General features: G+C 38.6%; 1 protein-coding gene and 1 long non-coding RNA gene across 17 annotated transcripts in view; both read left to right on the forward strand.

Annotated features, from left to right (window-relative positions):
- The window catches only part of LOC18436990 (E3 ubiquitin protein ligase RIN2), a 55,067-nt gene that overhangs the window by 15,142 nt on the left and 12,213 nt on the right, over positions 1-27,712 (forward strand). For 8 of the 16 annotated variants that reach the window (XM_006847211.4, XM_011626132.3, XM_011626129.3 and 5 more), the window contains 6 exons: positions 3,143-3,239; positions 3,335-3,440; positions 11,045-11,202; positions 11,335-11,472; positions 11,578-11,645; positions 25,080-25,310. In XM_006847211.4, coding sequence (XP_006847274.2) covers positions 3,143-3,239; positions 3,335-3,440; positions 11,045-11,202; positions 11,335-11,472; positions 11,578-11,645; positions 25,080-25,310 — 798 coding nt within the window. The remainder of the gene's footprint in view (positions 1-3,142; positions 3,240-3,334; positions 3,441-11,044; positions 11,203-11,334; positions 11,473-11,577; positions 11,646-25,079; positions 25,311-27,712) is intronic. The other 8 variants (XM_011626130.3, XM_088853277.1, XM_088853272.1 and 5 more) reach the window with 1 other exon arrangement.
- LOC148779482 (uncharacterized) lies at positions 16,736-17,546 on the forward strand. The gene is made up of 2 exons (XR_016045546.1): positions 16,736-16,855; positions 16,960-17,546. It is a non-coding gene; the product is annotated as an uncharacterized LOC148779482 (long non-coding RNA).

A 27,712-nucleotide genomic window follows, 5' to 3' on the forward strand; every position in this document is an offset into this window, starting at 1 on the left:
AAGGGATGGGTTGGTATGGAAACATGCTGCAATATCGTTAATGCTGGGGATGGCTGACTATCCAGTCCGACGGGAACACTAGGGTTCCCACCATGAAAGAGGAGATGGGAGCGTCAGGGATCCCTTTCTTTAGAGGTGGAGTTGAGGCCACTGGCCATCGATTTGATCGAGAGGTAACCGAAAAGAAAAGAGGCAGATTGATCCCCAGTGGAATCGCAGATATTTGGGGGGTTCTTGAGTTATTTGTGGGAATACAAGTAACAACTCAAGAACGACACAAATAACACCTTGCCAAGTGGATGATCTTGATCAGGGCTTTATTTTCAGTTTTGGGTAAATCAGTCCCAAGGTACCTGTAGATACCTGTTTAATTACATTCGCCACCAATGACGATGCTTACATGTAAAGATACGAAAAAGGATATTTATGATATTTATCCCTTTGGTTAAGATGGCGTAGTGGTGGGTAGAGGATATTTTCACTCTACCCTTCCTGTTAATCACATTTCGTAGTGGCATGTCACTTTGGCTTCATTTGCCAGGTGATTCGTGTCTTTGTAATGTTTATTCATCCGAAGCATGCAATATTAGTTCTAGTCCCCATGATGTACCATGAGAAAGTGCTAGAATTAGGCGTATCATAAAATATTTGGTGAAAGTACATGCTTTATGCACTGGGCTTACTAGGGTGGAGTTGTAAAGCGAGGCTCACCAGAGTGTGCCATAAGTATATATAAAATTTTTTTACCAACAATAAAGGCTATTGGGAAAATTCTACGCAGCCCTCATAACCCAGGCACAATGATGCAATTATCATTGAGCTAATAGCCCGTCGTGCAGGCCAGGCCTCCCCATTGGGGAGGCCTTCTATGCCAAAAGCGAGAGAAAGCCCATCCCTCTCTTTCCTTTTTGTACCCGATGTTGCCACCCCGGCATGGATATGAGGACCCTAGACTACAGGAATGTCTTAGCATTGAGCTCAACACTTGGTCTATAACTCGCACAAGTGTGCCTAGTTTTACCTTAAGAAGGCGGGGTTTGTCTTTCTTAAGAATAACTAGGGCATAGTTTGGTTAGTGTCAAAACAATATCAAAACTCATTTTAGGTCTTTCCAATCTTAAATCCAAAAAGCAATCAGAGGGAGGAGGGAAGGAAGTCAGGTTGGCTGGATTCAGGATGTGATCGACTAATGAATATGGTTGTGATGGGTAGGTTAAAACAATTCTTCTTGGTCATTGCTAGCTACTGCCTTGCCTTATAGTAGTGATTCATAGTGGGCATAAGGGTGTTTGCTCTCATTCCCCTCATTGCGCAAGGGGTAGGCCCAAAAGGACAGTTGGAAGTAGTGAGAAAAGATATGGGGACTTATGGCCTCACTGAGGGTATGGCCCTTGATAGAGCAGAATGTCGGCTCGTGATTTCTTCAGCGATCCCAATTAGTTGGGAAAAGGCTTTGATGATGATGATGGGTTTTGGGATTATATCACTGATTTTGGTTGCTCTTATGGAAACTAATGGTTAAGTGGGTGCAAATTAATTAATTTAAGGAATTGGGTTGTGATTTCTGTTGATTATTTCAGAAAGATGGCTTCTTTTATTCTTTAAATGTGATTTTAAAATGATCGTTGATGATAAAAAGGACCAATCTTGATGGTACTAAATGTGCAAGGGACCCTCACAAATTAGGGTTAGTCACATGTTTTCATTGGATGGGAGATTAATTAGAAGAAAATTAAGAAATTTGGCTAAACCAAAAATGATTATAAGTAATTTGAAGATTAGTGCAATATATGGTTTCATATTACGCAACAAAGAATTTGTGTGAAAAAGTATAAATACCGTGTATATTTTCCTTCATGGATGTATTTGAAGTTATAGGGATATTGTTGTTTGAAATAAATGAACTATAGTGCAAAAAATGAAAAACAAAAATTGTCTATTCCGAAACAAATAGACTATGCTAAGGTAATAATAGATGCTTGGCCCCCCCTGCACACGGAGGTGTTTCTGGGCGCCTAGGCTTGGGCTCCTGTCTCTGCCTTTTTGAACATTGGATAGGAGTCCTTTACCAGGACTACCTTCTATGTATCTCAATATGGGAAAAAAAGGTGGTAGCTAAAATCATATCTACTCCATATCCTAGGATTGAAAATCAACTAAGGAATTTTTTACTAAGCTAGTGGGTCAGGACTGCCTCATACCATTATAAGAAAGTCAGACATGCATGACATTCATGGATTAACTTGGGGGGAGTGTAGGGGGTATTTATTTTTCCTTTGCATATGTAGTGATAAAGGCATATGTAGGATTCTATAATTTTCGAGTACATATTTGTCAGTTTTAGGATTGATTGGTTATTTTGTAGTTTTTGTTTGATAAATTTGTTTTTTCTTAGTTATTGTGTATAAATATGTAAGAGACGAACCCTAGGCCTACCATTTGGCCTCCAATGTGCCTCCTTTGGCTTTCCTTTCATGCTCTCTTTCTCTTCCCTTCCTCTCACTCCCAACATGTTTTATCTCCATCTCTCTCTCTCTCTTGCTTTCCCTTCTTGAGGACCCAAGCCTACAAACTTTTTCACATATGCATGGTATGCATAGACAGCATAAAATGCTATGTTAAGAATTTATGCGTTGGAAAGTGATGAATAGGCTAATTTTTCCACAAGATTCTGGATGTTACAAGTAACTCTCCAAATTACTTTATTTTGTTTGCATGCATCAATTTGTTCCGAGTATTATGGATGCCAGGCAATAGATTGTCACATGGACACTTTTTCCTTTTTTTTTAGTAGCCTGGAATGGTCAATATTTAAAGAATCGGCATGACAGAAAGCAGGCAGTTATTTCAATTTATCAGATCTATTGGATTCTCCCTATACATTAATCATGGTTATTCCTGAATGTTTCTTCAAAAAAGAAAAGAATACAATTGAAGGTTGAGAATATCTCCAAAGTGATATATTAATTCTCTCTTATTTCTTTGGCTTGCCAATTAATAGATAAAATACAGTAGGATGCCCTAGAGACTTTACAGAATTTTCTTTAGAATAGGTTAACCTGAAATCCAGAAGTTGAAGCCTATCATGAAGGGACCCCTTTCAGTTTCTAACTTTTTTTCTTTTCTTTTGAATGATTTTCAGGATAAGGCTATGTATGATGATTTATAAAGCTTCGGCTTCCAACACATATTTGTTGTTACTTTTCGAACCGCTTAGCATTGCATTTGAGACATTGCAGGTGCACGCAACTTGACACATTGAGGGGCTTAGTTTCTCATACTCGGCAATTTTTCATGCTAAAGCGGAACTATTGTTTTCAAAATGATTGTGTAGGCCATCATGGTTCACGGATTTCAGCTCATTGATACATGGGATCGCCATTCTGCAGACAACAATGCTGATTGCCAAGGATCTCTTCCTTTTGACAGAGCAACAGCAGGTAATGCTAATTATAATGTTCCATTTATCAGTAACTATGATGTATTTTGGTTCTTGCTTTTCATTGACAAAATGACAATGGTTACTACGAGGACGAAAAAGAGCCTGTGCTGTATATCATGCTGATTTTCAACATCCCAATTCCCTAGATGCTAGTAGTTGCGGGATTTCTATGTAACTCAGTGGTGGCTTTGTTTGATGCTTATTTGTCCTTAGAGGCATTGGATGTTAGTTTCTATCTCTAAAATTCTGAAAGAAATTCTTGGAAATATTTTTTCGAATATTAAAAAGGAGAAAGCTTAAAAGAAATACTTTAAATCCAGCAGACAGTAAGGACTAAGAATGACTACCGTACTTGGATCACAGTGTTTGGTTTTTGTATTATTATTTTAATCTAATCTTGACTCGAGGATTTTGTTAGGGACCCGTATTGGATTCACCCACTCAACAAAAATTGGATCTTGCCAAAAGTTAGATTCTGTGAAGGACTATGGCTGGCTTCATTCGCGCCTGTTCACAATTAGGGTTGTCAACTAGCTGAGCTATCTCATGAGTCGGCTTGACTTGGCTCATAAAATTAGCTGAGCTTGCACAATAATTTTTTCGACTTAACAAACCAAGCCCAGCCGAGCCTACATGCTTAAAAAGACAAGCTCAAGCTTAGACCAGCTCAACTTGAGCTGGTTTAAGTACATTTTTATTAAGAAACCAATAGAAACTGAATATAGGTTGTATTATATTGAACTCATTGTGGCTAGGAAACTCAAGTCAATCCAAGCTCAAGCTGATGGTTCAAGCTCGAAGCAAGCTCAAGCTAGTCCTCTTCTTGTGCAAGCCAAGCTTGCACATGCCGAAACTCGGCTTGGCTCTTGGACTTAGGTCAGGACTCACTAGGGTCAGCTGGCTCGGCTCGGCCGAGTCTATTGAAGTTTAATGAATTCGGGCCAAGTTAAGGTGAGGCCTGGATGCGTCTTGAGGTCTTGCCTTGAGAATCGCTTGGTTCTCGACTCAAGCTGACTTGAGTGAGTCCTTAGTTGGCTCGACAAGTTTTGAAACACTAGTTAACACCTCTATTTTCAATGCCGAAATTGCTGCTTTTACCTATCAAGCACCAAGAGTAAACAAGGTCATCGTATTACTCAGTATTTTCTTTAGATCATGAATTCCCTTGCTTTAATCCTTAGTGACCTATAGAGAGATCATGGGAGTTATAATATTGAAATGTTGCTAATGGAACATTTTAGAAAAGTTCACGCATGTGTTTGTGCGCATGGTTATGCACTCTCAAAATATATTATGTTGTTTGTCGTAAGTTGTGGATTTGTTTATGAGAACAAATGATTAAATGTTTTGATATGAGATAGTGTGATATATATATAATTCTATTCAGAAAACATTTGGACCGTTTGTTTCAATTGTATTTAGATGGACCACCTATTTGCATCCTTCTTTAAGATGGTTGCTTTATACCTCGGGGATTGCAAATGTAGAAATGCGGTCCTCGCCACATCTACATTGCGGCCCCTGCCGCATGAAACTCATCATCATCATCATCATAGACTTTTTCCAATTAATTGGGATAGGATACACGAATCTTGGTTCGTCATTCTGCTCTATTTAATGCCATATCCTCAATTAGGCCACAAGTCCCTATATCATATTGGACTACTTCCAACGACGTCCTTTTGGGCATACCCCTTGCTCTTTTCAATCCTTCTACTTGAACTAACTCGTACCTCCTAACAAGTGTTGTAATGGGTCGACTCCACACATGGCCAGCCCACCTAAGTCTACTCTTTCTCATCTTATTGCCTATTGGTACTACACCAATAGCTATATATGTATTTTAACCTGCAGACTCACCACCATCCTATTTTTTTTGGACGACGAGGGAAAATCGACCGCCATGGACATAGAAGGTCAATTGCGGTCTATTTTTCAAAGTAAATTGCACCGGACCTATTATGTCCATCGCGGGCGAAAACATTGTTCACTTCGCCTATAGGTGTGGGAAAGTGTTTTCCATATATATATATATGTATGTATTTTTCGAAACCCAAACGTTCTCCATTCAAAAAAGTGAGTCGCTAATGTAGTGGGTGTCAGTCATTAATGAGAGAGAGAGAGAAAGGGAGAGAGAGAGAGGGAGAACCAGGGAGGAGAGAGAGAAGGATAAACATTTCCCCAAAAACCATATGGAGTGAGTGTTAGTCATTGATATATTGGTGTCAAGGGAATGGGTTTAAAAAACACTTTTTTGAATGGGGAACGTTTCCCCAAAAACCAGAGTGAGATTTTCATCGAGATAAACTTGAGAGGAGGATAAACGTTTCCCAAAAATTATATGGAGTGGGTGTCAGTCTTTAATGTATCGGTCTCTGGGGAATAGGTTTAAAAAACACTCTTTTGAATGGGGAATGGGTTTGGGAAAATGCATTCTGGCCATGCATTCTACTACCTACTATCAATGTTGTTGGGTCCACAACAAGGGTACGCGAATGGGTGTAGCCTGTCCTTTTCTCTCTCTCTCTCTCTCTCTCTCTCTCTCTCTCCACAATAATCGAAGAGGAGCATGATCAAGATGCGGCGACCGCAAATACTCTCGTTCTTTCTTAGGAATGAAGGACATCACAGTGGTTTGAGTTTCTATTGGAGTTGGTTTTGCTGCCTCTTGATGGTACAAACCTCCCTATCACCAAGTCCTGAAAAGACATAATTAGACGAGAAAAAGGTTACACAACAATTAAAAGTTTTGATAAGAGCACTAATAGACAGAAGATTATTAGGCAGCTTGGGAACATGCAAAGTGGACAACAATCTGTAGAGGAAGTTACTGGAGCAGTCCCTTTTCCTTTAATTGGTACAAGGAGTCCGTCGGCAATCTTGATTCATTCTTCATTGGAACAAGTAGCATAAAGTAGAAAAGAGATTGGATGTACCACTCATACGTTTAGTGGCTCCTGAATCAATGATCTAAGGAGCTTGAGGAGTCATGAAATATGGTGTGTATATGCAGATATACCTGATTGGGCGAGATTTGACTTAGAAGAAGTAGATGGCTTCATCATGTGTGAAAGAACACTGCTTAAGATTAAGAATTCATCTTTAGGTGTAGAAGATGTGTATAGTCCCAAACTAGATGACTGGTAGCACGTTGTTGGACTCAGTATGACTGGTCTCCTCAAAGTCGGAGCTGCATATGCCTGAGTTGTATTGAACTTAGGACATCCAATGACATCCCAACATGTTTCTTTAGTGTGTTAAACAACTGAAACATGTCGGAAAAGCGATAGGAAGCATTTCTAAAGTCCTTTTGGATACTCCACATTTCCATTTCACTGATTATTATATTGATTGGGATGTTCATGAAAGAAAGTCTTTATTAGTTTTAGCACCCTTTCAATTAAATGACTTTCTTTTTTTTGGTTCATTCTCTTATAGATTGTCCACTCCCCTCTTCCCATTGATCGTCGATCAGTCCCAACTCCTCTTGTTTCCTTGTTCAATTACGGACATATGGATTTTTTGATAGACTGAACACCAACCCAATCTCAAATGGATAGAATGAAAAACTACAAGCAACTACATCAAGAAGCCCTATTCCTGAAGTTCACTCTAGTCGCTCTCGCTCCGCTCATATACTCATTTATATATATTGATTTTTCACAATTGATACATTTTGGCTTATCCTTTTCATGAGGTGTGGGGTTCGTACTACTACTAATATGCCCCCCAACCTTGTCCACCACCACGACCACCACCATGATTATTTAAAGAATTGAAAAATAGGGCAGATCTTTCAGATTGACCAATGGACATGCATTGCTTTTCGGTGAGTTTCTTCATATTGGACAAGAGAAGATATTATTCCAAGTAGTGTTTCAAAAAGCTCTAAGTGAGCGCCCAAAACCTGGGCGGCCCAGTTGAATCCAAAAAGGATTCTGCAGTTATATATTGTATAAAATACAAGAATTAAGTTTTAAGGGCACATCAGAATTCGAATTATACTACACACACTCCATAAGCATAACCATAAGTCGGTCCATATCCAATTAAAAATTAAAATTTACCAACCAACCAAATTACCAAACCAAAGTTACCAAATAGTACGAAACCAGTGGAACTACAAATTCACTATCCACAATACACAACCAATCTCATCATCATCATAATTCTCCAAAAAAAAAAAAATCTCATCATCATCATAATTGATCCGAACCCTAAACCTAATCTCTGCTATGAAGGTAAATCTCTATTCTTTTTTCATTTTTACCATAATAAAAAAATTGGTTATTTCCTCTTTAACAACATCAAGAGTCTTTTTACATGGGGCTACATTCCCCCTGATACCGGCGAGCTGTTTCTTGAACCGGTTTATGCCCCCTTTTGTATCCTTTTCACAAAACTTGCATCTCATGCAATTTTTATCATTAGGATCTGGGTTGTAGCCATATTTCCAACATGCATCACTATTCCTATTAGGTCCCGAAGAAGACATCTCAAAATAATGCAACTTATACAAGCAATAAAAAAAAATCACTTACTTTGAGTTTGATTGCTCAATTTCCAAACTTCCACCTCAAAGATGCTTCTAAGGACTCAAAATCTTCTAAAAAACCCTCCAATAGATTTATAAAACATCAAAAATTAAATCTAATATCAATGGGTGATGTTTTGATCAATTTCTCATAACTTTGAGAAACCCTTCGATCTTAAAGAAATCACCAAAAACTAGTTTCTTAGGGCCTTTCTCTCTCTAAAATGGGCTCTAAAGAGTTTTAGGTTTCAAATGAAGCTAAAACCCCAATTTTTGGCCCCTTAGTATAAAAAAATGGACAAAAATGCCCCTACCGAAAGCTTTTCCTGCCTCTGGGTGGGGCGCTGAACTTGTGCGGCTGCCCAGGTCTGGGCGTTGGGCGGTCGCCTAGGCGGCTTCTTGGGCGCCTGGGGCGCCCAGGAACCTCCGCTTTTTTTGACGCCTAGGCCTGGGCGCCCAGGCCCTCAGATCCGCCTAAACTTTGGGCTGTCCGCTTTTTGAAACATTGATTCCAAGTGATGGTAGAGTTTTGCCACCCTAAACACTATATCTGATCGTCTCATATTCAGGATTAAGACCCCTTAAAAGATCAATTATCTTCTTTTTTTCCACCCTTGCTCTATGTTCTTTTACACAATGAAAGTAGTTTATGGGTTGGTACTGATTTAGTTCATCCCAAAACCCCATAGAGTACCTACTGATAAATCTTTTTGAAGTTGTTGATTTGCTGCTCCAACTCAAAGATTTTTATGATATTTTTATTTTTATGACTAGGCTTCAGCCAATGTGTCCCGTAACTCTTTTTTAGTATTCATCGTCATCATCTTTATCCGAGCCTTATAGCAATTATTTGGAGTAGGCTTCATGAATCCTGTTTCGCCATTTTTCTATCAAGGGCCTTACCCTCAGTGAGACTGTAAGTGACCATATGTTTTCTTACTACTTACATCCATATCCTTTTGGGCCTTCTCTTTTCCCTTCTAGAACCTTGCACTTGATCCACATCTCACCTCCTAATGTTGTTGTATTACGTCTATGTTGCACATTGCCTGCCCACCTAAGTCTACTTTCCCTTATCGCATATTGGGGCCACACCTAAGTTTCCTCGAATGTATTGATTATGAATTCTATCATTTCTTGGTTTGTTACTCATCCATCACATCCTTATCCTAGCTATACTCATCCTATGGATATTTCTTAACTGCTCAAGATTCCGTCTCATGAAGTGTTGCTGGTCTTACAGCTATCCTATTGAACTTTCCTTTCAGTTTTGTTGGTATGCTGCTATCACATAAAACTCGGGATGTACATCTCCATTTCGCTCACCTACCTTTAATTTTATGCACAAAATCTTCCTCAATCTCTCCATTGTCCTGTATTATCGACCCAATGTATCTAAAATAATCGCTTTTAGATCAATCATACCTATTTCCTTGTTTCTACTCTAATTATTATTAAACAAACATTCCATTATCTCCTCTGAATCTTCTGGTTTTGTGCTGTATGGGGTCCTACAATTTGTCTTTCAAATGCTGTTCATTTTTGCTTTTGGGACAATTTCCTCACTAATACATGCATTTTCCATTGACATGTGGGAGCTTTTTGTAAGATGCTAGTTTTCCTTCTATCACTGCAAGATGCAATCTCTCTCTCTCTCTCTCTCTGTCTCTATTTTTCTGGTGTACATGTGTGTGTGCTCGTGCCTGTGCGCTTGCGTGTGTGTTTGTCCGCGTGTGTGTAGTTGGCCCTGACTTTTGGTAGGATCATAGATGTGTGTCCCACTGAGTCTTCTGCTGCCATGCGACAATGTAAATTAGGGGTTGTAGGTTTGTAACCGCTCCAATAGAATTTTTTTAACTATTTTCTCTAGAGCCACTAGATTTTGATTTGGTGGTATATTCATGCAAAAATATGATTTGTCCCATGGATGTCTTTAATCCATCCATGCTGAGCTATTTGCAAAACTGCATCTTATAGTGGTTTATGCTTTGTGCACTTTTCAAATGTGCTTCCTGCAAGGCTATTGCATACATGAAATGAATGATTTGGATTGATTAGTGTTGTCAGATCTGCTTAGCTTCAACATAAGTGGCTGAAGTCTTCAGATTTAGCCCTTAAACTGAAGTGAAGCGAATCATTCCCTAGTATTTTAAATGTATCAACATTATTTCCCAAAATACCACTGATATATTATACATATAGAAAAATGACCCTCTGATATTCAAAAGTTCAGACCACATATCTTTTTAAAATTTTGAATTTATTTTAAAAAATACACGCTAAAGCTTCCCCCGGATCGGTTGAAGTGCCAAAATACTTCTCTTTCCTGAACAAATCAAAGAGCCTTTGAAGTGAATCTAATAACATCCGATTGACTTCAACTCTAGGCTATCCATGTATGGAACTCAAGACTGTGTCCATCATTTAAACCCTCTTTTGGGAAAGTCTTGAACGAAAGTATATGGCAATTCCATTGTCATGGAACCATACTTCCAAAAGTGCCAAATGTCTGCCAATTTAACATAGTATTCTGTATTGGAAGGATGGCATTTTTGTCAAATAGAGACCTTTTCTAAAACAAAAAATGAACCTTTTCTACGTATGAGAATAATGTAAACCCGGACGGTATTACAACTTTTGACATGCAAAACAAAGTTAGCTAAAAAAGTCGTGCTGTTTTTTGAGTTGGTTGTCAAGAACCAAGGCAATCATTGTTGAGCTTGACCTTATTGGCACAGTATCCCCTCACTTTTTTTAATAGAGAATATGGGAGGGTTATGGTAATATTGCCCAGCATGCAACTTTGATATCCATACAAATCATGTTTGCTGTTATTGATCTTATAATATGGATAGCGTTTTGGAATTCTTTCTTTTTCTCTTGCATTTGTGTTGCTAAGCATGGGATTCAAACCCTAATCCTAGGCTGCAAGACTAAGAACTCCACACCGGTTGGCTAGAATTAGTGCTTTAAAGGCTTATTTCTAACTATAATTGTTCAATGCAGACTTGCTATGTGCAATAGTTTTTCAGTGTTGTTTGTTCCTATTGAATGAGGTGAGATTACAGGTTCTCTATGGGAGTGGAAATGGATAGCGGCGCGAAATTTTGGCTTCTTAATGGATTTGTTGGCATCATCGATGGCACTTGGTCATTATGTACAAATTTGGTGGCTTCATGGCCTGGCATTTCATCTCGTGGATGCAGTGCTTTTCCTGAATATACATGTAACAGTCTCATCCAAAGCTTTGTTGTTAATGGTTTTTTCTTTTCTTCAGTTCAGTATATGCTAGAAGAAGAAGTTGATACTGTCTTCATGGTTTGAACTCCATTCCTGAATCAATATTAGCATTTGATAGGCTCTAGCAAGTGAAATTCTCAAGAAAATCAACGTCTTTGTCAAGTTGCGCTCTGCACTAAATACTCTTCAAGGGGCTCTTCCAGATGCTACTGTAGAGGAGTTGGATGTGTATGCTGATGAATGTGCCATTTGCCGGGTAAGATGGCCTTCCATTTTTGAGTTTTGTAGTATTTTCCCGTGGACTGGTTTGTTGCTATTGGACTGATTTGTTGCTATACTTGTTGAGTAATTTGATTGACAGGAGCCGATGGCTAGAGCTAAGAAACTATCTTGCAATCACCTTTTTCATCTCTCATGCTTGAGATCTTGGTATGTACCTAACCAATATGTTTTTTGTGGTCTTTTATTTCCGTAGGGTAGAGAGTTCAATTCCTAGTCTGTGATGTTATTTTTACACAGTATTTTACTGCATTAGTTGTTTAATTATATTTACATGAAGTACTGCTATGAGCTGCCTACTGAATAATAATTTCCTCTCATTTCCTTCAAGTAGAAGTTCAGTGTTCATGAAAATACATGTTTCTTACATTAAAAAGTACCGATGTAGCAATGGTTTGGACTGATGGTGACCTTTTTCTGTGGGAACTAAAATTATGATTTTGGATTTGACAATTTCGAGTTGGATGCCTTCTCAGCATTGGTGATAAACTTCTTTCTAGTTTCTGGTTTGGAAGAAGGACAATATGTTCTAGCACAATATGTATACTTTGACAATTTTTCACTCTTTCTTTTGCGATACTGGCTAGATCACTTACATATGTCCAAAAATACAACATTAATTTACAGAAATAAAACCTAATATAACCTAGGATCTTCTCTTGCATACCATTGCAATACTATACAATCAAACAAAATACAATGCATGAGGAATCAAGAAACATAGAGCTATTAGAATTACCAAATATGTTTTACTAATTTTAAAACTAATAAAATGATTTTTAGAAAACAATAAGTATTTTTAATTTTTCATTGAATAATTAAATACCTGAAAATGCACTTTAATCCTATTTAAAAATTTGTCTTGAGATAATAAAATATCCAGAGACTTTAAAAATTTTGTTTTAATAATATAGAAATCATTTCTAATCAAATTAATTATTTTTAAATTAATTTGATGGGAATCGGATCCAACTTCGTAAAGGAATATGTGAAATTACTGAGGCCCTCCATCTCTACTAGTGACTATGTTCCACACTCACTTTCTTAAACTGACCTAGTAGTTCCCATGACATACAATCTATCATAAGGGTTCATGATTGGGCTACCAAAGCCAGCCAATAGGTGATAGGAAAACAATCCTAGTCTATGAACAACAGGTTCCCCCTAGGGACAAGTCGAGGTCACATAGACTTATGTGCACACATCGCAATTGGTGCATGGGGGCAATCGCACTTGTACATGTAACTATCATATATACATTGCATGTGATGGTCATGATGAGGATTTAACCCTTGTCCCTTCAAGCCTACCAATTACATACAAAGGTCACATAATCACTTGGCTAACTACCCTAGGCATCTCTCCGACCTCATCAAGGGATAACCCTACTAACCCTTCTCGGTTGTGTTTTGTGTCCAGGTATCTTAGAGTTTTAGAACTCAATTGGCCTAGCTCGTCAAGCCTAATTTTATTCTCGACCTCAATGCTGCCAATTTCGGTTCCAGTGGACAATAATCTTTTGGTCCCTCTGGACTTATCATATCACTATAGTCATAGTTTTATGTGCTCTCATAAGTGATGCAGAGAGAGAATAAAACCAAAAAATTAACAATAAAAAGAAGGAAGGTTGAGAGAAATACCCTCTCTTAAAGGTCTGTAAGGGAATCCACCCCCAAAACAATCTCTTACACGAGGCCAATTTTTATTCAATTCATTCACTACTTTACAATGAAGGGAGGTCTCCCTTTAAATAGACTAAAAAAATAAAAAAAAGAAGATAAGCAAAGAAACCCTTTTCTACACGCACTCTCCTATTTTCTCTTCTCCCTATTTTTTCTCAAAACTTCACGTGCCAAGGATTGGGTTCTAGATAACCACGTTTTACCCAAAAAAAACCTCCCAACGTTGGTTATTGTTGATAAAGATAAACTCTCTAAATTTAACCTTCTCCTATTTATATCCCTCAAACTAACACAATTGATACAAGATAAACACAATATAAACTCATGCCGACTTAATTACCCCTAATTATCCCTGCGCACTTCCTAAACAAAATAATAATTAAAATAACCCTAATAATTCCCCCTTATTACATCATTGCCATTTCTTTCCCTCTTGGGTTCTACGACCCTTCCTGGCCCTGTCAGGAACTATCGACTGGGGCTGGGGCATGGCTGCATCATTCCCCCAGTTGAAAAGAACTCGACTCCCGCGAGTTGTCTTCAATATAGATGAAGAATAAGTCTGGATCCACTCTTTTGAATTCTTGCTCAGAAATCCACGTGGTATCAGTGTAGTGGCCTACTCTTCCATTTGACTAGAAATTGGCGATAGGAACCCTTTCGAGTTTGGAAGCTTTCAGTCTTCAAAACTTGCTCAATTTCCTCCTCTTTCTTTCTCGGTAATTACTTCATCATATCAACTACTTCTTCGACTTCTAGAGGGTCTCTATGAAATTCAAATAAGTTAGCAACATTAAATATCGGGGAAATATCCAATATCTTTGGTAATTCCACCTTATATGCATTGTTCCCATATTGCTTCAAAATGCGGCAAGGGCCCACCTTCTTGGACTTGAGTTTATTATAGGTTTCCAATGGAAACCTCTCCTTTCGCAAATACACAATTACTAAGTCACCCTCCTGGAAAACTTTCTCTCTTCTATGTTCATTTGAGGCTTTTCGATACTTTGCATTGCTTTCCTCAATTTTCTTCTTGATTTGAGCTTGCAAATCTTGAATATGCTCTGCAAAAGCATTGTCATCATCACTTATCTTACCTGGCATGGGTAATGGCACTACGTCCAGTACATGGTTTTAAAATGCGGCCGCATCATGTGGGATGCGCTTGCATCCGCATAAAAAATAGGCGCATATGCGCTTTTGACAGATGCGGCCGCATATGCGCTGCATCAGGCCGCATCGTAGTCGCATCCTGCATAGGCCGCATCGCACCGCATCCCATTGCTAAAGTGTCTGTCGAAATTTTTTTTTTGTTTTGCCCCTCGAGGAGGGGCAAAATGGTCTTTTTGACCATCCAAATGTTAGGGAAACTGTTTGGGGGGTATTAGGGGCCCTAAACGAAGACTTTCAGCCACTTTTGTGGCTTTTTTGCATCAAATTGAGGGAAAAAAATTTAGGTAGAATTTTTTTTTTCATGGAAATCTTAGATTTGGCGGTTGTTTGATACGTGGATGTTCATTGGATGCCTTTGATTGTTGATTTGTAGATGTTAGGGTGAATTTGTGATAAGAAATCAGGGGTTTCAGAGGCCGTGAAGAAATCGACCAGTGCTTCACAGACTCAGTAATTTTTTTTTTCCTTCTTGTACAATATTTATTATAAATATTTTTGAGGCAATGTCTTCTTCCCAGTCTTCTAGTAATAAGGATCCGGCTTGGAAATATACTAAACTAAAAAATCCTAAAGATAGAAATTGTGTGATATGCTTGCTCTGTGGAAATACTTATATGGGTGGTATTTTTTGACAAAAAGAGCATTTAGCTGGAATTTTTGGGAATGTAAGAGCATGCGCACAAGTTACAGATGATATAAAAAAGGAAATTAGAGAATATTTGGATAGATTGAAAAAAGATAAAGAGAAAAAAAAATGAAAGGAAAAGAATTACTTGATGATATGCAATTATTTGATGACGATGATGATGATGATGATGATGATATGTCTAAAGTTGCTATGAGGCAAAGGGATACTCATACTCGATCCTCAAGAGAGAGGGTTATGAATATTGGTGGTAGTGTTGAGAGAACACCTCTCTCTAAGGGGCCAATGGATGCTTTTTTTACCCCTAGCCCCGAAATTGTTGTTCAGGAGAGAAATAGAACAACAAAACAAGCTACAATTGAAAATAGATATAAGAAAGAACAAAGGAAGTCGGTATGTAAGTGGATTGCAAAGTGGATTTACATGGCCGACATTCCTTTTAATACTATAACTCTGGATAGTTTTGCATGTATGGTTCAGGCAATTGGGCAATATTACTTAGGACTTGTTCCTCCTTTACTACATGAGGTTAGGGAGTCCTTGTTGAAGGATGCTGTATTTGATGTGAATAAAATTTTGATCTCTTAGAGAGAAGGGTGGGAGAAATATGGGGCCACTATTATGTGTGATGGTTGGTCCGATGGAAAATCAAGGGCATTCATTAATTTTTTGGTTAACTGCCCAACGTGTACTTTTTTTGTTAAGTTTGTTGATGCATCAGACAAGTCACATGATTCTGCATACTTATGTGCTTTTATAGATGAGATTGTCGAGTTTGTTGGAGAGAAAAATGTGGTACAAATTGTCACGGACAATGGTGCCAATTACGCTGCAGCTGGGCATTTATTGACTTTGAAAGGGACGCATATGTTTTGGACTCCTTGCGCAGCTCACTGTGCTAATCTTATGTTTAAGGAAATGGATACATCTTTATTTAGTGGGGTGATGTCAAGAGCTATGTTTGTTGGATTTATTTAGAATCATACCATAGGCTTAAGCATGATGAGGTCTTTTACAAAGAACAGAGAATTAGTGAGACAGGGTATCACTAGATTTGCCATGCCATTTCTCACTCTTCGAAGCCTAGCCAAGTAAAAAAGTGCCTTGAGAACCATGTTTGCTTCAGAGCAATGGAGTCAAAGCAAATGCTTAAAGCATAAGGATGCGAGAAAGGCTGGAAAAATTATTCTGAATACATCTTTTTGGAGTCAAATAATTATTGCATTGGAGGTGTCTCGCCCTTTAGTGAGAGTGCTTTGACTGATTGATGGTGATGCCAAGTCCGCCATGGGCTACATACATGAGGCAATGACTAGGGCAAGAGCTGAAATAAAGGATGTTTTAAAGGATGATGAAACTATTCACGAGGCTGTACTTGAAATTATTGATAGGCGATGGGATACCCAGCTTCACAGGCACTTCCATTCAGCCGGTTACTTTCTAAACCCATCTCTTCACTACAAGCATCCATCCATTGAGTCAGATCGTGTAATAAATGGTGGGTTCTTAGATGTGCTTGAGAGGTTGGTGCTGACAGAGATGTCCAGGATGAGATCCAAAGCCATGAATTGATTAAATTCAAGTTAGCGTTGAGAAACTTTGGGAGAGATATTGCTACTCGAAATAGGGACACTACAGATCCAGGTAAAGGCCAAAAGTAACCTTACTTGTCTCTGATTTTATGTATAGTTCCATTGTTTATTTGTTTATCTATAATCTAAATTATAAAATATTATACAGCTGCATAGTGGGCATTATATGGAAGCGAGACACCAAATCTACAACGTCTCGCTATTCGAGTGTTGAATCTCACATGTAGCTCATCTGGTTGTGAACGCAATTGGAGGGCATTTGAGCATGTAAGTCGTTTACTCCTTATTCCTTAATCCTTATTTCTTGAATTTCAATTTTCTAATCTAAATTTCTAAAATCTAATTTATCTAATTCCAATTTTCTACCACAGCTCCATACAAAAAAAAGAAATAGGTTGAAGCAGAAAAAGTTGAATGATTTGGTTTATGTGCGGTATAATGAGCGGCTTAGGGAGAGGTATGAAAATAGCATGAAGCTCAACCCTATTCAATTGTATGAAGCTGCTGGTGATTCCACAAGTGAGTGGACCATGGATCCAAGACAAGAGCATGTGTTTGAGGATGAAGATCTTACATGGCTTGATGTCGAGCTAGCAACAAGGGCTAATTAAGAAGATCAACCTAACACTAGAGCACAAAGAAGTAGAGGAGCTGCTGGGTCTAGTTGTACTCGCACATTAGCTTCAGAGGTCGAGGAGGAAGCTGACTCAGAGGAAACCGAGGAAGAAGAATATATGGAGGCCGTCGAGGATGATATTGATGATGCACATGACGACTCTCAAGATGACTTCTCTAATTGATATTTGAAAAGTTGACTCCAAATTTCAAAATGGACTCTCAAAATGGATGATTGTATTAAATTATTAACTATTAACTCTTCTTGAGCTTGACTTTTGGTTTGTAATAGCACTATTTTGTGCTTATGGTTGTGCTTATGGTTGTTGATGGTTGTGCTTTTGTGCTTATGGTGCAAATTTGTGCTTATGGTTGTTCATTGTTAAATGTTTTATGAAGCTAGTTTCAAGTTTCTAGTTTCTATCAAGGGATAGTGGATAACTAGATACAGAATCTCCGACAGCTAATAATTTTGAAGTTAATCATTAAACTAAAATACCTACGATCACATATATCACCTTCATATTTTCTTTTCTATGCATTAACCTTTTTTTTAGATTTTTTAATTTTTTTTTTACATTTATTGACCGCATCGTCGTGATGCACCCACATCGGGGCCGCATCGAGCCGCATCGGCCCCCCCACCGCTTTTGGCCGCATCCTGCATTTTAAAACACTAGTCCATCACACGATTAAGAGTCTGCCCATTAACAATCTCAAATGGTGATTTTCTTGTAGATCGATTTACTGAACTGTTGTAAGCAAACTCAGCCTGGGGTAAAACGAGGTTCCCCTGAGATATGTTATCACCAACAATACTCCTCAAGAGGTTACCAAGGCTCATATTTACTAGTTTGGTCTGCCCTTCTGTTTGAGGATGATAAGCGCTAGAAAATTGAAGCTTAGTTCCCATGCGCTTCCACAAAGTGCGCCAAAAATGACTTAAGAAGTTTGTATCCTGATCAGAAGTAATAGACTTAGGAACACCATGTAGCCTTACAATATCTTTGAAAAAGAGATTGGCAATATGTGTAGCATCTATAGTTCTCCTACAAGGAATAAAATGTGCCATTTTGGAAAATCGATCAACAACAACAACAAAAATAGAGTTCATACCTCGTGTGGAAGTCCAAGTACAAAGTCCATAGAGATATCAACCCATGGGGCATCTGGAACAGGAAGAGGGTATAAAGACCTGTATTTTGTGTGTGACCTTTAGATACTTGGCAAGTTCGACATTGGGTCACAAATCGATCAACATCTCTTCGCATATGTGGCCAAAAATATATTTCTCCAACCATAGCTATAGTTTTGTCCTTCCCAAAGTGTCCACCTAATCCTTCACCATGAAGCTCCATGATTATCTTCTCCCTTAGAGAACAATCAGGTATGCAGAACCGCACATCTTTAAATAAACAACCATCTTGCATGAGATACTCACCCATAGGGTCTCGCCCATCAACACACCTTTTAAGGACCTTGCTGAAAATTGGATCAACTTTATATTGATATTTTATCACGTCAAAGCCCAACACTTTCGTAGACAAAGTTCTAAGCAACAATACCCTTCTACTTAAAGCATCAGTTGCCTTATTTTGGGTTCTAGCCTTGTGCTTTAATAGGAAGGTGTATTCTTGAAGGAAGGCTATCCACTTTGCATGTCGCGCATTCAACTTCTTCTGGGAACTCAAATATCGGAGTGCTTCATGATCTGAGTATAGAACAAACTCCCTATGAATCAGATAGTGCCTCCAGTAGTGCAAGGCTTGCATCACCGCATAAAACTCGAGGTCATAGACCGTTCTTACGTGCCTCATTCAATTTCTCACTAAAGAAGGCCACTGGTCGCCCCTCTTGACTTAGAACTGCCCCTTTGCCAACATTTGATGCATCAGTTTCAACCTCTAACACCTTAGAAAAATCTGGTAAGGCAAGTACTAGTGCTTGCATCATCTTTTGTTTAATTAGAGGGAAGCTCTTTTCAATAGTGGGACTCCATGAAAACTTTCTAGCCCTCATACAATCAGTCACTGGTGCTATTAGAGTGCTGAAAATTCTGATAAATCGGCGATAAAAGGTCGCTAGGCAATGAAAAGAATGCACCTCAGTGAGTGACTTTGGCACCGGCCACTCAACTATGGCCTTCATCTTTTCTTGATCCACCTTAATTCCTTGAGATGAAACAACATAGCCCAGAAAGACGACATTGTTCGCCATAAATGAGCATTTTTTTAAATTCACAATAAGTGATTCCTTCTTTAGCACATTAAAAACTTACCAGAAAAATAGATTGATTTAGAATTTGATCATTCTTTATGATAATGATAGAAAGACAGAATAATCAGGAGCAGTAAAAAGAGTTAACGCTTAGCTTAGCACTTATTTCGTTTCGTTGATTCCATGATTCAGTTCACATAAAGAAATTTTGATATTTTCTTACTTTCTATTTCGACCCATTTGAATACTGCATAGGAAGAGTTATATCTATTAGATTAAATATCTAAGTAAATGCAATGCATATATAGCCATCTAGCTACACATATTCCATCCAGAATAGACCTAAGAAGACATGATCCCAGGCGGATACTTGACATGTTCCCCCTCTTCCGGGTCCGTCACAAGCGAAACAAAAACCCAGATTTGCTTTATCAGGTATCAAACGGGAGCTATGAGCAAATAGAACGCCTTTCAGTAGTATCAATACGGTCACATGGATCGTAAATGCATGAATGTGGTGTACCAAAAAATTTGCGATGTGAAATCCTCGGTTTTTTCTTATTCCTCAATCCCTATCCCATAGGTACAGCATTTGAATCAATAGATAACCTTTTCTTCTGTATGAATCGATATTATTACATTCCAATTCCTTCCCGATATCTCTCAAGGAAAATCCCGAATTGAATCCCAAATTGACGGGTTAGTGTGAGCTTATCCATGCTCATACAGTAACTGTCCTAGTTCTACCCTATCTTTTGTTTCATTTCTTCTGGAACAATCACAAACACTTTTTTTATTATAGATCTACTACCAGAAATTCAATGCGTAATCTCAGCATTCAATGTGTATTCCTGAATAATCTCATTTTTCAATTATTCAAGCATTTCAATTTACCAAGTTCAACGTTAGCCAGATTAGTTAACATTTATATGTTTCGATGCAACAACAAGATGTTATTTGTAACAAGTAGTTTTGTTGGTTGGTTAATCGGTCACATTTTATTCATGAAATGGGTTGGATTGGTATTAAATCATGTAATTAACCTCTTCTGGTTATTTGGTTAATTTCGAAAAATGGGATGGATTTACGATAAATCTCATTCAGTTAGATACAATAGATTAAGACGGAATGCCAAAAGAGTTGACTGCTGAGCCGTATGAGGTAGGAAACTCTCAAGTACGGTTCTAAGGGAAGGAATTGATCCACCTATCCCGACCAGGGAGAACAGGCCATTCGACAGGGAGATTCTAAAATCGCAAAGACTTGGTCCGATCAAGCAGCTGAGTATTGTTCCAAGTGGTTAAGATGATCATGTGGGTTAGCACTAAAAACCAATATATCATCAAATAAACCACAACAAATTTGCCAATAAAAGGACAATGTACCTCAGTCATTAGGTGCATGAATGTGCTTGGTGCATTAGAAAGTCCGAATGGCATCACAAGCCACTCACATAGTCCATCTCGAGTTTTGAATGCGGTCTTCTATTCATCCCCAGGACGAATCCGAATTTCACGGTAATCACTCCTTAAATCAATCTGTGAGAAAACATTGACTCCATTAAGCATATCTAACATATCATCGAGCCTGGGTATGGGAATCGGTAGTTGATTGTAATTTTGTTGATTGCTCGACTGTCCACGCACATCCTCCATGACCCATCTTTCTTTGGAGTAAGTAATGCACGGATGGCACATGGTGACATGCTTTCTCGAATCAATCCCTTCTTTAGCAAATCAACAACTTGTCTGTGCAACTCTTCATGTTCCATGGGGCTTATTTGATAATGGGCCAAATTTGGTAGGCTAGAACCAGGCACTAAGTCATTGTGATGCTGAATATTTCTCATTGGAGGAAGACCATTAGGTAATTCTTCAGGCACCAAATCTTTATATTTCTCAAGTAGAGGTTCAAGAGACCTAAGAATTGTAGTCGGTGCAGAATTTTCTGTTGCGAGCAACACATAAATCACATCCATATTCTTGCTGCCCTTTTTTAATTTTTGCACATTATGCAACTTTGAACCCTCCTCTTTAGTGGATTTGGGTGTAGGAAGTTGCTTCATAGGGTGGAGTATGATATTAATACCATCCTTAAGAAGAGAATAAGTGTTTGGTCTAGTTTTATGCACCATATCATGATCATAAAGCCATGGTCTACCAAGTAATATGTGACATGCATTCATAGGTCCTACATCGCACCATACTTCGTCTTTATAATTAGCACCAATGGAAAAAGAAACTAACCATTGAGTAAGAACTGGTACCTCACCTCCTTTCTTGAACCACTGGATGTGATATGGGCGTGGGTGCTTATGTTCCTTCAATTGAAGCTTATTCACCATCTCTTTAGACACAATGTTTTCACTGCTCCCACCATCAATTAGTATTGTGCATATCTTGCCGCTTGAAGTGCAAGTTGTTCGCAAAATATTGTGCCGCTGCAACTTTTCTTCCTCGCTAGATCTTGGGGTTGATAGCATGGTTCACTAGACAACTAAGGTTTCACCCCCTTCATCTCCATACAACTCCTCAATCTCACCTTTGACAGGCTCAGTCCCTTCATAAGACTGGCTCGTCCCAATATCACCGTGGCTTTTATATGATGCAGCCATGCCTCAGCGCCAGTCGATAGTTCTTGACAGGGCCAGGAAGGGCCGTAGAACCCAAGAGGGAAAGAAATGGCAATGATGTAATAAGGGGGAATTATTAGGGTTATTTTAATTATTATTTTGTTTAGGAAGTGCGCAGGGATAATTAAGTCGGCATGAGTTTATATTGTGTTTATCTTGTATCAATTGGGTTAGTTTGAGGGATATAAATAGGAGAAGGTTAAATTTAGAGAGTTTATTTTTATCAACAATAACCAACGTTGGGAGGCTTTTTTTGGGTAAAACGTGGATAAAAAAAATGTGGCTATCTAGAACCCAATCCTTGGCACGTAAAGTTATAAGAGAAAATAGGGAGGAGAGATAAAATAGGAGAGTGCATGTAGAGTGGGGCTTTTTTTTGCTTATCTTCTTTTTTATTTTTATTTTTTTAGTCTATTTAAAGGGAGACCTCCCTTCATTGTAAAGTAGTGAATGAATTGAATAAAAATTGGTCTCGTGTAAGAGATTATTTTGGGGGTGGATTCCCTTGCAGACCTTTGAGAGAGGGTATTTTCTCTCAACCTTCCTTCTTTTTATTGTTAATTTTCTGGTTTTATTCTCTCCTTGCATCAATAAGGTCTTTAAATGGCTACATAACCCCAACATGGTTCTCCTTAATTTCAATCGGAAAATGTATCTACTTGCCTTTTTTTTTGTTTTAAGTAAAATTCAATTTGTTGGTATTCACTAATCATTGATGTGAAGATTCTTTCAATGGAACAGATACTGTGGAAGTTTTTGTGAGTTGGTCATAACTCTCTAAGTTCAGATTTCTATACAGCTGTTCATACTCATCACTGGGTTGGTAATACAATTTCCAATTAATGCTTAAACAAGTTCAGAAATAGAATAGCTATGCATGGTGGTTAGAAAGACAACTTGATATTCTAATTAAAGTTCAAACATGTTGAGAAATAGAATAGCTATGCATGGTGGCCTGTGTACCACATAGGAGTCGTCTTTCACTTGATTTTCTAGATATTTCAATGGGTCCCTCATGAAGTCTACTCTAATGCATATGGGAGACAAGGGTCATGCTCCAATGATTATGCAGCTGTGTCCTCCTGGTTTGTGGTTACCAAGAGGGGGTGAGGGATGCAATCATGTAGAATGCAGTTACCCACTAGAGGTCCAGCCTAAATCTTACATGATACTGTTTCTCGTTGCGAATTGAATTCTTGAAGGGAAATTATAGCCGGCTATGAACGATCCCTGCACACCTGAGGACCGCTGTTAGACCTCCCCCTTGGTATCCACCCAGATCCTTCGATGCCTTTTGCGAATGACTAACTCTCACAACTGGTCCTCCTGTGTAGCAAACACCTCCTCCATTTCCCTAGTAGTACAATTATGGAATACTTTTGAGGTATTGTATGAGAGTTTCATAAACAGAAGAACCCTTAACTTTCCGGAGGGAGATGGGACCCAAATGAGCTTATTGTCACTTTCCCTGGAGAGATGGATCGCTTACAACACCGAATAGAAGCCTTCAAAGTTGAGGAGTTCTGAGTCTTGTATGCTCTTTTGAAACAAGGGTTTCACACCCTTGAACTCCTTGTGATTCAAACGAGTATGCAACTGTGTCCTCCTTGTTTGTGGTTACCAAGAGGGAGTGAGGGAAGCAATCATGTAGAATGCAGTTACCCACTCGAGGTCCAGCCTGAATCTTACATGATGCTGCATCTAAGTGCTAATTGAATTCTTGAAGGGAATTGATTATAGCTGGCTATGAGCGATCCCTGTACACAGTGATTCAAAAAGCGGACCACCAAGCGCTTAGGCGGTCCAGAAGGCCTGGCTGCATCGCTCACGCCTAGGCGGCCAATTTGAGCGGCAGTCCCTGGGCCCCAGGGCCTGTGCCCAGCCCAAAGGCGGAATTTTTCCTTTTTTTTTTGTATGATTTTTTTTTTAAATATAAAGGGTTAGAAGGATGGTTTTAAGTTCATTTGAAACCTAAAACTTATTGGATCCCATTTTAGAGATAGAAAGCTTCCAAAAAACTAGTTTTTGGTGATTTCTTTAGAATCGAAGGGTTTCTCAAAGTTGACAAAAAATGATCAAAACATCACCCATTGATATTAGATTTAATTTTTGATGTTTTATAAATCCATTGGAGGGTTGTTTAGAAGATTTTGAATCCTTAGAAGCATCTTTGAGGTGGAAGTTTAAAGATTGAGCAATCAAACTCAAAGTAAGTGCCCTAAATTACAAATTTTTATTTTTTATACTATATATCCTTTTTTTTATTCAAATGGGCATCCTTTTTGGATTTGACTGGGCTGCCCAGGTTTTGGGTGCTTGCTTGAGCGTCCACCTAGGTGCTGGGCGGCCTGGGCCCCCAAGGCCGCCTAAGCCCCGCCTAGCGCTTTTTGAAACGCTGCCTGCACACCCGAGGGCCACTGTTAGACCTCCTCCTTGATATCCACCCAGATCCTTCGATGCCTATTGCGAATGACTAACTCTCACAACTGGTCCTCATGTGTAGTGAACATCACCTCCATTTCCCAAGTAGTACAACTATGGAATAGTTTTGTTGTTTGGATTTTTTAGAGCCAGAACGTGATTGTTTTGTATAGTGTAAAGTTGTATAAAGAAGGCATTCCAGATATTTGGCCTTCAAGATATTTCTGAACCATCAGATAATTATGTGTGGGTTCCTTTTATGAATGGATAAGCTTTATTGACTCCGAGTGCTTGATGATATAGCCATTTCACCATTAAGAAGATATATATGGGAGTTCTATGTTAAACACAGACTTTGTAATATCATAAACATTAATTTCTCAAGAACACAAACTCTAGAAATACATGTAAATCGAATTTCTCGTCACTATATCTTATTTCAGTGAGGTCTGGAGAATAAATAACATCTTAGATTTTAAGAAATATATTTTCCAAGCCTACTGATAAATATGTCCAATGCTGTATTGGAATTTCAATGTCCCTTGGCTTATCTTATACTTATTCTTGTGTAAGTAATTGTACAGTCCTGGTTCTTCTCTGCGCCAGGTTGGACCAAGGACATGGTGAAGTATATTCATGCCCGACATGTCGGAGACCTCTCTTTTCATGTGGCTCCCAAGAGAACACAAATTTGCAGGCGGGACAAGTTTCAGAAGATGTGCATCTTGCTAGACAAATGGCTTCTGGTATGGATCCTCAAAGATTATCTGGACATCCAGATACCGTTTTTCTGAACCAGCAACAGAATCCCTCTGGAAGCAGTGCATGGAGGTTAGGGTTAGTTTATATCTTACTGTTCTCTTCTTACTTATCTTTTGAGATAGATTGATTTGATCCTTTATATATTCAATATCATTGCATGGTCTTGTTTTGGCTTGTCACTTTTCATTCCACAATTGAGAACACAAGGGATTCAAAGGTTTATTATAGTATATATGCAATATTGCATAACTAGAAATGCTATCAAAGTGACAGCATTCCAATGCGTCCTCTGTACATGTGAGTGGGGAGTTTATGCATGCATGAATGAATGCGTGCGTGTTGCTCTCATCAGCATGCTAGAGCTGCTGGCATGTTGAATATGGTTTATATGCTAGCAATGATGCCTTTCAGATAATCAATTTTTAGTTTTCCAAGATAATTTATTTTTGTAAATGAAATTTTATTAAAGAAAGGGAGTCTTACAGAGTGTATCAAATGTCACTTTATGTGACAAGAAATCCCCATGCTCTATACTCCCTTTTATCGTTACCAACTCTCAGCTTTGCTGACCATTCTCCCACTCGGACTTCCTGAAGATATGCACAATATCTTGAATGACGTAAGAAAAAAGGCATGGAATTTTAGCATAAGTTCCTTCCAGCTTTTAGAGGATTGAAGACATGTCTTTTGGCCCAATGTCATTTTGCAAGTTTCTTTCAGTGAGGACTGGTCCCACAGTCCCTTTTATGATCTGCCATCATATTCTAGGATTGCATATGATTCGGCCTACATGTATCTATTCGCCCCAATAACTGCATGGAATTTTAGAAGAATTTCTTTCTTGTTTCAAATTGCAAACCGCCAAAGTCCTCCACTCCTTGATTTCATTTTTTCCTCGATGTCAAATTGATGCTAGTAACAACCTGGGGTGGTCACTTGTGTGTTTATGATGTTAATGTCTACGCTTTCTAGGTTTATCTCACCCCTCTTCAACACAGTTTCCTTATTCCTCTACTCTGTGGTGGTGACCCTGCTACATTTTCTCTTCTCTATGCCAGACACTTCCTCTGGTTCACCATCTCTTCTTCCTGATATTTTCTTCCTGAAGAACAGAAAAATTTCACAAATTATCAGGTGGTTTGTTATCAACCAAATCCTCCATGTGATCTCAGTGCTTGCCCCTATCTGGCAATGTTTTCGTTCATGATCTTATTTGACCCCCCTTATTGTTCATAGTGATCATCCATGCCCTTTAAGCCATTCCTAAGAAATAGAAGGAAAACAAAATTGTATCCTCTCAATGTCAATGTTCTTCAGTGATACGCCTCTTGAAATTGGATGAGGCAAATTTAGCAGACAATAATACATTTCTCCAACTATTGTCTGCTCGCGGTTGGTTCTTCTATCAATGGGTATAATGAAGTGATATGCACATTACTTGCCTGCAACTTCACATGTGCTTCAGGAGTTATAAAAAGTTTACTAAGTGAATCATGACATGTGGTCTTCCTATCATGGTTCTATTGACCTTTTCTTTGATTTTGGCTTCAGGGAGTAAACTGGTACCTTGGATATTGGCACAACAGTCTTTACTCCTGAGCATTGACCAAGAGGCAGAACCCAGGTTTTTTTAACTTCACAGAGAAAACAGAGATAGCGTTCCCTACGGAAGCAGTCACATTCATAACTTTTAATCGTTGCCTGTCGGCTAAACCAAAATTAATCACATTTTGCATGAATTTCAATTCTTTAGTTGTTTGTAAGTTATGAAATATGAGATGTTGCTACTATATATTATCATCACTGTCAATACTATTATTTTGTGACTACAAGTAAAAAAAAAAAGAGCCATTATTGGAAAAGGCTTCACCCAACTACTTAACCAAGGCTTTCAACTTACGACTACAACTGTTAGTGAAAATGAGCCATTACATTTAGTTGCTTCATCCTGTCACTTACCTTATCTTTTAGGTCAATTGGTTGATAGGGAATCGGCAATGGTGGTCATGAAGGTAGTCTTCTTGTGGTTTGTGGGCTTTAAAGCCCATGAGAGCATGTAAAAAAAGTAAATATAATAAATTGTACACTTCAATGGGAGTGTATGTGGGTTGATTGACCTAGGGATGGGCAGGCTATGGCCTAGGTCAAGTCCAAAACCCTTTCCCCTAGGCATAGGTACGACTGTTGAGGGTTTCTTGGAGGGTCATCCCTTGTTGAGGTTGGAGAGATGCTTAGGGACGGTGGATGTGGGCGAGAAAAGCTTCATGGTCTCTTGTGTACGGCTGTAGGTTGTGAGAGCAAGCGCTGAAATCCTCAACAAACTTGCCCACAACATGTATATATGAAAATTGCATTATGGAAAGCTACTCTATAGAGGGATACATGTACATTTGCATAGAGAGTCCCCCTTACTAGTGACATCGGCATGTGACTTGCTCTGATGTTGCTACTATATATTATCGTCATTGTCAATACTA

The sequence above is a fragment of the Amborella trichopoda genome, chromosome 12 (assembly GCF_054954075.1).
Source record: "Amborella trichopoda isolate Santa Cruz 75 chromosome 12, AtrichopodaSantaCruz75HAP2 v2.0, whole genome shotgun sequence".
NCBI lineage: Eukaryota > Viridiplantae > Streptophyta > Magnoliopsida > Amborellales > Amborellaceae > Amborella > Amborella trichopoda.